The sequence below is a fragment of the Poecilia reticulata genome, chromosome 9 (assembly GCF_904066995.2).
Source record: "Poecilia reticulata chromosome 9, P_reticulata-male-v2, whole genome shotgun sequence".
NCBI lineage: Eukaryota > Metazoa > Chordata > Actinopteri > Cyprinodontiformes > Poeciliidae > Poecilia > Poecilia reticulata.
In genome coordinates, this window is record NC_088838.1 from 24,588,194 (window position 1) to 24,601,208 (window position 13,015).

The 13,015-nt window shown below is 36.4% G+C and overlaps 1 protein-coding gene across 1 annotated transcript; it reads left to right on the plus strand.

Annotated features, from left to right (window-relative positions):
- Window positions 1-674: 674 nt before the first annotated feature.
- LOC103470076 (corticotropin-releasing factor-binding protein-like) lies at window positions 675-8,327 on the plus strand. The gene is made up of 7 exons (XM_008418218.3): window positions 675-820; window positions 940-1,027; window positions 2,138-2,295; window positions 3,114-3,324; window positions 4,155-4,309; window positions 5,871-5,991; window positions 7,822-8,327. The coding sequence occupies exons 1-7, from the start codon at window positions 740-742 to the stop codon at window positions 7,974-7,976; spliced, it is 969 nt and encodes a 322-aa protein (XP_008416440.1). The 5' UTR covers window positions 675-739; the 3' UTR covers window positions 7,977-8,327.
- Window positions 8,328-13,015: the final 4,688 nt, after the last annotated feature.

The following is a 13,015-nucleotide window of genomic DNA, read 5'->3' on the forward strand; positions in this document are numbered from 1 at the left end:
CACTATAAATGCTGATACAACAGTGACAGCTATAATATTTTTTTGACTTTTCAGAGAGGATTTTACTCAAAAGTCAAAACACTAGAAGGCCTCAAGTTTGTACTTTAAATGTATTGCTATTAAATATTTCTGAAAAGTGTAAACTTGCCCCTTTAGTTTGAGTGCCATTAGCAATAGCTACTAACACGGTATGCAACAACTCAAGATAAACTTGTACAGACAAACCACGTTCACAGAGTTAATTTTGAGTTCACCCTTCTTATGTTATAAATGAGTAACTACATCCGAAAACATTAGTTTCTGGTCAAGCCAAAGTTTCTGAAAACCATGGGAATGTCACTTTTTCCACATCGTTTTTTTTTTAAATTATTATTATTATTATTTTATACAAAAAGAGATAAAATGCTCCTCTAGCTTAGGAATTCTAACAGCGACCTATAAAATTAATGCACTGCTGCACTTCGGTTTGTTTACTTTTAATGAGGCCGCGTTTCTTTTAATCAAATCATCCGCCGTCATTAGTTTCCACACCGCCGAGCATGCATAAATGCTCAAGTATGGCTTTAAATAGCCACTATTTCTGGTTTCTGATTAAAAATAATAACTCTGCGTTCTCAGTGACTCCGATGTTGCTCTGCCTTTCTGTTTTTTGCTGCTATAAAAGCTGCCACCTCCACAGGATGCGCAGTTACTCCCCCTCTGCGCTTCGGAGAACACTTGCGGAGAAACGCTCCTCAGGATGTCCGCGGCTCTGCGCGCTCAGCTCTTCCTCTGTCTTATTTCCCTGCTCTCAGGGACCGGACTCACTCGCTACATCGAGGTACGAACAAACTTTTTTTTTTTATGGTAAAGTCAATCAAAGAGGGTATATTGATAAAAGCGGGCAGATTAAACCTTACTTTGGACAGTCTGAATTTGTTTGCGTCATGTTTTCTGCAGGACAACGAGGCTTCAGATGGATTGTATTCTCTGATCAGTTTGGCCCAGAAAAGGGAATCAGAGGATTTTGTTTTCCGCCGACCTCTCAGTAAGAAATCTGTGGAAAAGTGGTATTTTCTTTGTTTGTTTCTTTTCTCTTTTTTATGTGATGTATGGAGGTGCAAACGTGTCACAATTCTATTGAGAAAGTAGGTCTCTAAATAATTACTTTAGTTCTTAGTCAATTAAACAATCATGAAATATAGAAAAAAGCGAACATGCGGTTGTCAGTAAATATGCTTATGTTATTTTGTCAGACATGTAGACATTTTACAAATGACTCATTTCAGTGGCATGCTGCAGCATACAATGAATTCATTTTGTCTATTAGTGTTATCCATCAAAGTCAGAGGGCTAACACAGAGGTTAACACGGCCAGTCAAGATAAACAGTCTGAAATTTACTTTCCTCAGGATTATCCCGTTTAGAGGGGGCTTTGGTTGGTATTTGATGATTCTTGGTGACAGTTTTAACTGCGTATGGAGTACTGAAGCAAAGGAACCATGAAGTAATAAAAGCAGCAAAGAAACCAATTGTACATAATTGTAAGCTGTTGTTAAAATTTTAATTAACAAATTTTTCACTAATTGGTTAATTATTGGTCAATTTATATAACTATGGATACATTTATATAACTATGGATACATAGTACTGGATACCCAGTACTATGGAAACATGGCATGTTTGAAAAAAGAAACTCTTATTTGTTCATTTGGCTCTTTTGTAACTTTACACAAATTTTTTTAATCTTGTAAGATGCTCAGTGATTCATTTCCACACATATCTTAGTTGGCTGATCATTATTGTTCTGCTGTGCTGGTCTGACAATAAAGCCAATATTTATGATGGTGTTTTGCTTATTTAAAATATTTTAAAATGTAAGACATTGTTCTTACTTTTTGGTCTCAATTAAACTTGATGCAAAATAAGGTTCAAATTGTTCTCAGCTGTGGGACTTGAACGACATGTTCAGCCTTGTTTGCATTTAGTGCAATGTGGTTGTGATTTCAGCACAGAAATACAACAATGAGGAGAAAATAGGTGGAAAAAATTGCACTGCTTTGTGAATTCCCCACAAAGATTCTTAAAAATATTGCAGGTTTCACCAATGCAATGCCCTCTGAAATGTTTGAAACCGTTTTATCTGTGATTTGCAAAGGATGCTTGGACATGCTGGCGACTGAGGGCTATTTTACGTTTGTGGCGACCCGGCCACAGCTGGCTTGTGCCGCCTTCATCATCGCTGAGCCCAGTGAGGTCATCAGCATGGAGCTGTCTGACGTCAGCATCGACTGCAGTGCTGGAGACTTCATAAAGGTTGTTCCAAAATAACCTCTGTTCTGTTACCAAAAGCCAGGAAGTTTATGCCTTTGCAATTTAGGACGTAAATTCTATTTCATCTTCTTATGTTGGATTAAAATGATTCCAAATGTGGTTAGGGCACTGTTTGAGGGCAAAACACCACCGCTGATCCTTTGTGCTTTGCCAAGAGCAAATGTAGGAGGAAAACAGCTTCAGTTCAGGAGCCAAGCCCGCCAGTAACACTGCAGATCCGGTTCAACCAGGCCAAATGGGAAAAAGGCTTTTGGCAGAGAAAAAGACGATACTTTCTAGGTTCAAAAGTTGGACTGAGGGGTGATCTGAGCCTCCATATATAACCTCCATATAGAACTTTTTTGGGTAAAAAATGTTTAAAACAAATAGCTGAAAGATAAGCCTTGTCATATTGTTTTGGCAGTTTGACTTACAGCAGATTTGTGGATTTTTCAAATAATAGGGATTCAACAACGTAAAGATGTATGTTGTGAAAAGAAAGAGAAAATATTTCATTTTACAGCATCTTTATAGTGCATTAAAAATTAAACTTAATGTCTTAATAGATAAGTAGATTGGATAACAGACTTCATTTTCAAGTCAGCAACCAATATTTTAGATAAAGTCCAACACACAGATCTTCATTCATTGATCATGTTCATGTTACACTAAATTTAAAGACACATATGTACTCTTATGCAGGTGCATACATTTCTAAAATATTTAAATATTTGTAAACTCAAATTTCCAAGCTTTGATTCAGCCTAAACACTTGTGCCATGCTTCAGACTGAGAGTGCTCCACGTCTCCTGTTGCTGCAGATTTTTGACGGCTGGGTTCTGAAGGGCGAGAAGTTCCCCAGCAGTAACGATCACCCTCTCCTCCCACACGAGCGTTACACGGACTACTGCTCCTCTGCTGCATCAACGCTCTCCGGCCGATCCTCCCAGAATGTTGCCATGATATTTTTTCGCATTCACAGCCCTGACAGCGGTTTCACCCTCGCTGTCAAAAAAGTGCACAACCCTTTCCGTGAGTCCTGTAACACCATCCCTCTTTTTAGGAAAGCTGCAACAGCAACAGGGAGATTTACAAGTTGTTAGTTAAATAGAAATACTTTGCTGATGTAAGATTCAAGGTCTTTCAACATTTGTTAGCTTATTTTCCTGTACGTTTCCGGAAGACCGTTAGTAATGCAGTGTTTGTTTGTGTGCATGCGTGTTTGTGTGTGTGTGTGTTCTTCCTGGACATTTGAGCTCAATCAAGCGTTAATCAAGGCTGAAGGCGACATGAAGAGATTCAATGGGAAGGATGCACCTGTTTTCTAGCTGCTTGAAGAGCACCGTGTCAACACCGTGCCAAGCAATATAACAATCACTTAGACAAAGATGCAGTAAGAAAGAGTACTTTGAGTTGGGCAGATGATTTATATTGATTACCTTTAGTTACACAACATTAGTATGTACGTTTTTATCACTATGCAGATGATACTATATCAATTCTATATAAAACTCACTGTCACAGTGTTTTGACTTCTGCCTGTACCCATTTTGGGCGGCTTACTGTTACTAGTACAAGCCATGTTTCATGCACAGTCTTAACTGTGTCTCATCCCTGGTCTTACCCTGATTATGTCCAATTTGTCACATCAGGTGTCAGTAATTAGTTTCTCAGGTGATGGTGGAACTGTTTGAAATCTGAAACATCTTCTCCTGCGTGTGTGCGTGTGTGCGTGCGTGTATACACGCATCTGTGTGTGTGTGTATGTGTGTGTGTGTGTGTGCGTGCGTGCGTGCGTGCGTGTGCTTGTGTGTGTGTGTGTGTGTGTGTGTGTGCGTGTGTGTGTGTGTGTGTGTCTGAAGCTTGCAACATCATGTCTCAGAGTCCAGAGGGCAGTTTCACCATGGTGATGCCGCATCAGCGCCGGAACTGCAGCTTCTCCATCATCTACCCAGTGGAGATCCGACTGACAGATCTCAGTTTAGGGGATGCCAAAAGCAATGAGATCAGCCCGCTGGTAAGATGGACAGGTTAACAGGACTTCTTTACTAATGAAAAAACATTGTTCTGTACTGAAGAAGAAAGTGTTTTTTAAGGAGAGTAAGTACTGACCCAGAATAATTACACTTCTGAGTCACATCAGGTGTCAGTAATTAGACACAAAAGAGCTGTTCTTTTGTGGCTCAAATATTGAAACTTTTTGGTTTCAAATATTGTAAACAAAAGAAATCATCCTATAGTTTAGTCACTTTTAAATTCAAACAGTGCTACAGCGAGTCAGACAATTTTATGGAGTGTCTGTTGGTATTATGATTCATTTGCACAGAAAGTAAATTTACCAGAGCGTTGCCAATTCATTCCAACTCAGTTTGTCTCAAAGTGAAGAAAACTCATCAGACAGAAGATTTAAGTATTCCAGCTACACTGCAGATGAAATCAGGTCGGACTAAACAATGTGGTGTGATTTGGGTGATGTGGCAAATAGATTACAACCTCTTTGTTGGAAGTATTTATTAGTATAATTTGAAACAAAAAATGGACAAAAGTATGAAAGATTGCATCTGGAAGGTTTCATGTAAATTTGTGATTTAAGGTTATGATTAGGCTGCATCCCAAGTTATTGCAGTTTTGGGCAACTCACCAGTCAGTTTCTGGATTATCTTTAGAGACGCTGAATGGACAAATAAACATTCATATATATTCTAATGCAGTTTAAAGTAGTTTTGATTTCCTTGCATCCTTTACATTGCTGGATCACCACAAACTTTATCTCAATTATCAGAAAAGCACAAAGAAACTTAATGTGTTTATCTCCAGTTAATTGCGTTCTCTTTTCCTATAATATGTTGTGCTTCTTATTTTGTGTTACTTACCTCTCTCTAGCATCATAAGTGTTTCCTGGCAAAAAAAAGGGATTTAAGCCATCTACATTTTATATCACTGTATATAAAAAAACCTGGTGTAGAACACTTTGACCATTTTCTAAGTATAGTTACACCACTGTGATTTTTGTTTCTTTTAAATAATGAAATAAGAAGATCTGGTGATTATTTGTCAGCATCGCCTTACTGTGCATTTGTGTGCATAATCTCATCACCAGTTTAGGCAGGCTGATATACATATAAATTTATACATTTATATGTATAAATTCTTCCACATGCCTGCTGCATAGGTGCCACTGCAATAAAATCAACACAAGTGTGACTCCATATTTGCAGCAACAACACAATAATAAGATTATGCTATGCTATGCTGTTTAACCTCCAAAAGTGAAACTGACAACTTGACCTACTTTCAGATTAATTAAGCAAATCATTATCTTACTACTTGGGGACCGTCATGTTAGTACCAGACTGTTCTTATAGATTACATCAATATATTAATAAATAATTAAATAAAGCAAGACACTGATGTCACAGTCTAAGGATTTATGCTGCCCTGATGATGAAGAATGCTGTGAATGCAACATTTTTGATCCTGACACATGCACACTATTCAAGTTTTTTTAAACGTGCATGACATCAGCAGTAAACTCTCCTCTCTCACGGTTAATTTATTTTGTGTGCCCATGTTTGCAGAGACAGATGTGGCCGGGCTGCTCTGGATCAGGTGACTACGTGGAGCTGCTGGGAGGAAACGGAGTGGACACCTCCAAGATGTTCCCTGTAGCCGACCTGTGTTTCTCCCTCAGTGGGCTCGGTTAGTCTGCTCTCTCATCCGTTTCCAGCTTTTTATACAGAACTCTTTCAGGTCACATTATCAGCATGATGACTGTATGTTGTGGGATTTTTAACAGAAGCTTTCTGTTTTCGGTTTGTATATATTGTTTTGTCTGAAGTGGAATAATTACGTTTCAGCTTCCTGTTTGGTGCCGCTCTCTAAAACATCATTAGATCATCAGGGAACAATGCTTTTAAATTGCCATAGCGGGCTGCAAATCATTCAAAATTATTGCATCCCACATGACGCATGTACAAATATCTGTGATGCAAATTAGACATTTTCTCCCATTTTACATAACAAAAGCACAAATTTATTCTCCTCTTTGCTGAAAAACTAATCCAAAGTAGACCCTTTGCTGTAATAGCCTCTAAAATAATCTGCTGTTTTGTGAAACAATGTGATCAAAGAAGCATTGCTAGTGCAAGTTTTACTCTGTTTGCAGGACACACTTAAAGTTCACAGAATGGCTAAAAGAATGAAACATTAAACTATTATAAAAAAAATTAATATGCTTTATATTTTTTTTTACAATTAGTAGTAGAAAGTGATTAAACTGATATCTTTTCACCATTTTTTTTGTTTACATTTTTCTAACATAATGTAACAGATTGTTTCTTCAAGGGAAAAAGACCAATCCTACTTAAATAAAAATTTTTTATGTAAAATATCACTTATGTTAGGACTAATTGGTGAGACATTCATTAGTCAGACATGAGCAAACTTCAACCACTACAAGTAAATTGATGCTGCTTGGATCCAAAAATCTCAAGAGAGTAGAAATGTCAATTTTCAGTCCGTATGTGAGCTGATTGTTCCAGTCATTCATTACAATCAGCACTGCACTTGGAGGACGATAAATATCGAATATATTTTGATAAACACTGATCAATAACACACTAATGTGCCAACTTTATTGTGTGCACATTGCTAGTACTGAATTGTGACCCATTTTACGCAGTAGAATGTCCTGTTTTTAAGGTCAAGATACGTCCAGGTCACAGAGACATTCCGTAGAGATTCTGTCCATATTGACATGATATCATCACACAGTTGCTGCAGACTTGTCAGCAGCACATCCCAGTTTGTTATGAAAGTGCTCTGTTGGTGACAGTGAATCTCCAACTGGTTTCTTGTCAAGTCCAAGAAACCAGTTTGAGATTATCTAAGCTTTGTGACATCATGCATCATCCTGCTCAAAGTATCCACCAGAATCATAATCTCTAATGTTCCTATTTCAATCAAGAGTTCACAACTCTGATCATGGCTGCACTTGTTAACCTGCTGCCACATTTCCATTTATTAACAGATCCATGAATGCAGTACGGCCAACAGTAAGATTAGGCCGCCTCCACTCATCTGTATAGTCGCACCAGAAAATTGCTCGACCCCTATTGAGCGTGCACATTTGTTAGTTGGAGGCGGTATTTCCTCTGATTGATCTGATTGGCCAGATTTTCAGCTCAAATCTGGTGGCAGCCAGCATAGGCCCTGGTCTAAGAAAAAGAAGAGGAGGAGGACAAAGAAGAGTAAAAAAGTAAGAAAAAATCAACAAACTTTCTGTCTTCTTACCTTTTTATTCTTCTGTACCATTCTCCACTTCTTCTTCTTCGTCTTCTTTGAGCCCACACGGCTTTTTAGTTGTTTAATTTATCTGAGGAGTTGAACAGGTGTGCCTAATAAAGTGACCAGTGAGTGTCCACGGAAGTTCACAAATAAGCTGCTTCAACAAGCTAATAGGAACCTCTAAAAAACCAGGGGAGTTCTTCTGTATGAATTCAGTGTTTTTTCCTCTCTTTGGCTCTTCAGCCCAGATGAAGATTGGCTGTGATAACTCTGTGGTGAGGCTGGTCTCCAGCGGGAACTACATTAACCGTGTTACCTTCCAGTACCGACTACTGGATCAAAATGAGATCCCCAAAACCCGAGAGAACAGCCTGGAAAACTTCTGCTCTGTCGAATGAAATGCACAACCACAGAAGAAAATACAACTGTGAGCTTTCAGGAAGACAATCACCAGGTTATCCAGCTTCTCTGTGAAAAACACATCTTGTGCACACAACTGTACTGTTTAACTCATGCTGTCAGTAAATAGTTGGCATTGTATTTTCCAAATGTGTTAGTCAGTGATGTAATCATGCTTACTTTGATAATAAGCTATTTATGCTGATGTAATACATTTTTCTTATTTAGCTGAATAACGCTGGATTTTATTGTTTGATATTCAGTAATTTGACCAAATGTGATACATTTACAGGTAGAAATCTTTAGCTTTGTTGCTCTCAGTTTGCATTGGTTATAGTTTATATATATATATATATATATATATATATATATATATATATATATATATATATATATATATATATATATATATATTCTCTCATTTCTTCTGTTTTTATTGGACTGACAATTTGAAAATAAATATTTGACTTGCATGGTAAAGCACATTTTTATTGTTTAGCTTTTGTGACTCCCTATTGTGAGAAAACTTCTGTGCAACTTAGACTCAGATAAAACATTTATTTCAAAAACCCAACTCTAACCTAAATAAAATGGTTCTGTAAAATAACAGTGTAAGTAAACTGATCAGAACACAAAATAATGGCAAGTTTATTTTTATAGCATCTTTCAAGGATTGCCAGGAAATCAGGGAAATGCAAAAAAATAAAAATAATAAATATAACAAAAAGCTTTAAGCTTTGATTTATAACATTTAAACATCACACTAAGTAACATTATATAAAAATGTTAAAACGTTAAATGCAAGCTGGCTCTCCAATTTTATGTGGGTTATAAGTGAAATTTAAAAGACTCTACAATTTCTGCACAAATAAATCTATAATCTGGGTTTGGCAAGTCATAGATGGTAACTAAAACGGTCTGAAAATGAGCTAATTTTTGTTTTTCAGATTAATAATTACCAAATGACACAAAACAATTCACATCTGCTGATTGAGATCCAAATTGGCTCAGAACTAGAGACAAAAACTAATCACCAGTCACAAAATGTTCTTTAAAACTTAATGTTCCTTTTCTATGCAACCTCTTATTGTGGAATTAGTTTTATAGTAGATTTATGGAAGGAACAAACTTTGACAAAAACATTGTTTTTATTGTTGCTGTTAGCTTTGACCCACTGGATGATGAAAGACTAAATGTTTTAGACTGATGTGGGAACTTGAATTGTTTTGAACAGCAAGAAGTCAACCGTGACATTTTTCACAGGCTTCATTTCTCTTACAAAAAAATACCAAGAATCTTTTGTGACTAACTTTATTTCATCTGTGTTTAGAATTTTGTGTTTGGACTCATACAAACACAAATTATCAAAGACATTTTCATGAATATGTTCTCTGATGATTCCGTGGTCGATCAGCAACCAGTTTTTGTTAGATCCATATGCAACATCTTCATACACTGAAACAATCTACTTCTGAAAATATTACGACTAATGCATAGTATTGTGGGTAACTCACTTTTTATTTGCTTGTTAAACTGTTACTATACAGATTGAATCCCAGTGGTGAAAATCAACTTCCATAAGTTCTTTTTTTTTTACCCCTTTTTTTGTTTAGTGACTGACTCTCCTCAGGATATTTTACGGTCTTCTTCTTGTAATCAAATATAATTCAGCATTTAATCACCTGTGTCAACACGCTTGTGAGCATATTCTCCATTACAGTTTACAATACAGAAGGCTGTCCCAATGACTCTTTGGTTCACAATCTTCAATGTATTTATTAATATGTATTTAAAAATAGGTTCTTTGAGATCAGCATTAAGCAATGACACATTCTTTTTTTCTTGTATTTTATAATCCAATCAGTTCCAGAGACTGCCTCTGAAATCCTTTTCACTGCAGTTGGTCAGTGCTCATAGCCATAATTAAAGAGAGCTAAGAATAACACACTGTATTGTTTTAATTCAGTGAAATTATTCGTTTTTCTTTCCAGTTTAAACCCAAATGTCTTCCATGGCCACTGCACAGCAAAGCATTTTCAGTCTGAATGAACGTACAGCTCTTAATGGGATTATCCCACAAGCCTCAGTGCTCTTGTTTCCATCAACGTCCTTCCTACTGGGATGCTTTTGATCTTTTCCTTACGTGGAATTAATCTCAAACCTGCTCAGCCTGCAATGATTCAATTAACCAGCGGATGTCTTTTTTTTTCACTTGATCTGTTACAATTTTCATCCTCCATTAGAGTACAAGACGCAACCTGGATGCCACTGAGTGAAATATGATTTCTGATTGCTTCTAGCAAGAAGCTAACTGGAGAAATTAATGTCTTATGATGATTCAGTCGTTTGACCATTTGTCAGACTTAGCCAGTACTTTCCTCCCAATACAGTGGTAATGTTACTCTGTTTGATCAAAATGTTGTCAGATAGCTAAAATGCAGTAGCTGCTTTATTCCTAACAACTTCATGTGAAACCCCGTAATTAAAGAAATCGTGTTTTTGCTCCATCGTGCAAAAGCATCATAGTGAAACCAAAAGAAATTAGCACATTTTTCTTTTTTCAAGGTTTTACACGCTGCTACAGGTTTTTTTTTATTATTATTATTCGTACAGTTGAATCTCAGCAAATTAGAATATTACTGAAAAGTCAGTTCATCTCAGTTAGTTCAGGAAGTGAAACACATTTTGTGAGCCTAATAAAAACATGTTTTGCCCAATACCCGCCTAAAAGTAATTTTCAAAAGTTACTTTTAGTTTAATCAAACTAGCCTCTTTATGTTCAAGTGTACCGAGATCCTAATTTGCTAGCCCAGTTTCTTCAAGACTAGCTAAAGTAGCTGTGTTATTCAGTAAGGGGCATTTAAGCTCTTTGTAGTTATAAAAAATCCATACTTCTAGTAGGAAAGCTTATGAAGTTGAAAAGAACGAGTCTAACAGTTTGTTTCCTACACTTCAGGAGTCAATCAAAGTCAACGCGTTTTTTTCTGTAACAATGTGATGGATGTGAATAAGATAAGACACTGTCATTAATTAGTTTCAAGAAAATATGTCATTAGAACAGATTCTGTAGAGGCTATCTGCCAATGTGAGATATGAGCACTTCAAGTTGTTTTTACACTGTTTTATTGAATAATTTAAAAAAAAAAGATTAAAAACAGTCTGTTAACTTTGGTATTTTCACAAGAAGTCGTTGATTCCAAATTTAATTTCTCCTCTACTGCCCTCTGCTGCTTTGCTTTTTAAAATGTATCTATTTTCCCAAAAATAATTAGCTTTTTCATGTTAGGTAAGTCAACACGAACCAAATTAACTAAATGATTTTTGGCGCTAGGTCCTATGTAACATCGAGCTAGTATTCTTTCAATTAAACATTATCTCCTTTTTTAACATTTTAAAACTACAGAAACATCTAAGTTGTTGTTTACCAGACAAACTTTGATTAGCTTTTTTTTCAGGTTGCAATTAGATTGATATACTGCATAGCAGTTGAAAGAAAATTCAGAAAAGTAATGTCAATACTTCCTCAGAAAACTGATCCACCTATTGTGGCAGCACATGATTCTAACAAATATTACCCAATAATAAGCTGCTTCATAATATGCATTTTAGGTGAAAATTAACCCCCAATCAATCATTACTTAGCACTTATTATTGTTATCAATAGTTATTACCCACTCAGAAGGAAGGAGACTTTGTGCTTCTTCCTTCTGAAGAAGCACAAGATCTGTTATTATGCAGATAATAAACCAAATCCAAAGAAGAAAAAAAAATTATAGCAAAATCTAGACTTATTTCATGTGACTGATGTTATTATGCTGTTATTAGCCCCTGCAAAGCATTACTAATTTAGGAAGCATAAAAATATCTTAAAGAATATTCAGTAACTTGAGTCACTTTTATCTTAAGCTCTTCAAATCGTCTTGCTGCTTGATTCATGAATTTATAGGAGCTGTTTAAAGGTTAAGCCTTAATCCTGAAGTTAGTAAACTGAACCACTGGGGCTCCATTTGAGTCACTAAACAAAATCTAGCTAAGAGCAAGTTGTAAATTAAAGGAAGAGCGACCAGGTGTGGTCTGTGGATCTTAGTCGGCTGCAAGGCTACTCAGCCTGACTAATTCGTCGCCTTAAGCGGGGCACGACTTCTGGGTGAAGGTTGTCAGCAGCCAGACGAGTCTAATTAGATTTTCTATAGATTCTGTTCACGTTAAGACTCTGCAGATTTAGGAATCTCTGCATCCGCTGGATGGAAAGCCGGTTAACCTCTCAGAGTACGGCGCTGGTTGGGAGGCGCTGAGCATGTCAGACAATGAAACTTGAAATTCCCAGTGATTCCAGGAACATCACTACTAATGATATTCCAGGTGAATCTGTGGATGTGTTTAAACGGTAACATTTTAAAGTATAGAATATGAATCAATTCAAAATGGCCAACCTCAGTTACTCCACGAGCAATACATTTTTAAAGGGATGTCACAGTAGGAACATTTTTTATAATTTTAATTATAGTTTTTTTTTAAATTGGTGCCAGTCATTTACTCAACAGGTGACGATGCTGTGAGTAAATGAAGTAACCAAGCAGCACATCCAACGGGTAAAAGAGGAAAAAAAATCATCGTTTTTTAATCAATTGCAAACTTCTTCATCACATTAAAAGCAGACTAAAAGTTAAGCCTTTTTTTTTTTCAGTAAAGTCTTTTCATGGACAGGGAATCAAATTTGATCTTCTATTAAATATATTATAGCATCATCTAAGTTCTATCAATTGCAGCAATGATTCCTAATACACTCACTTTTGTTAACCGTTTGCTTTGGCTCTCTAATAGCATTAATAGATCTACTGTGCGTCATTAATCTGCTGCCAGAAAAAGAAGGCAGATTCAGAAATGCTGGTTTAGCAGCACGATATCAAAGGACTGTTTTCTTAAGTAATTAAAACATTAATTTCTCTTGGCATGGTGCCTTTATTTACTAAGAAATATCCTCCCTGGTCTTCTGTTGTAAGCCTGTAAACAACATAGAGCAGGAACTGTTTATTAG

What these genes read in the sequence shown, in the direction of transcription:
- LOC103470076 (XM_008418218.3), top strand. Translation starts at nt 740, where the DNA reads ATGTCCGCGGCTCTGCGCGCTCAGCTCTTCCTCTGTCTTATTTCCCTG. An exon ending in GACTCACTCGCTACATCGAG is followed by an intron (nt 821 to 939) that starts GTACGAACAAAC and finishes TGTTTTCTGCAG; the next exon opens with GACAACGAGGCTTCAGATGG. An exon ending in TGTTTTCCGCCGACCTCTCA is followed by an intron (nt 1,028 to 2,137) that starts GTAAGAAATCTG and finishes TGATTTGCAAAG; the next exon opens with GATGCTTGGACATGCTGGCG.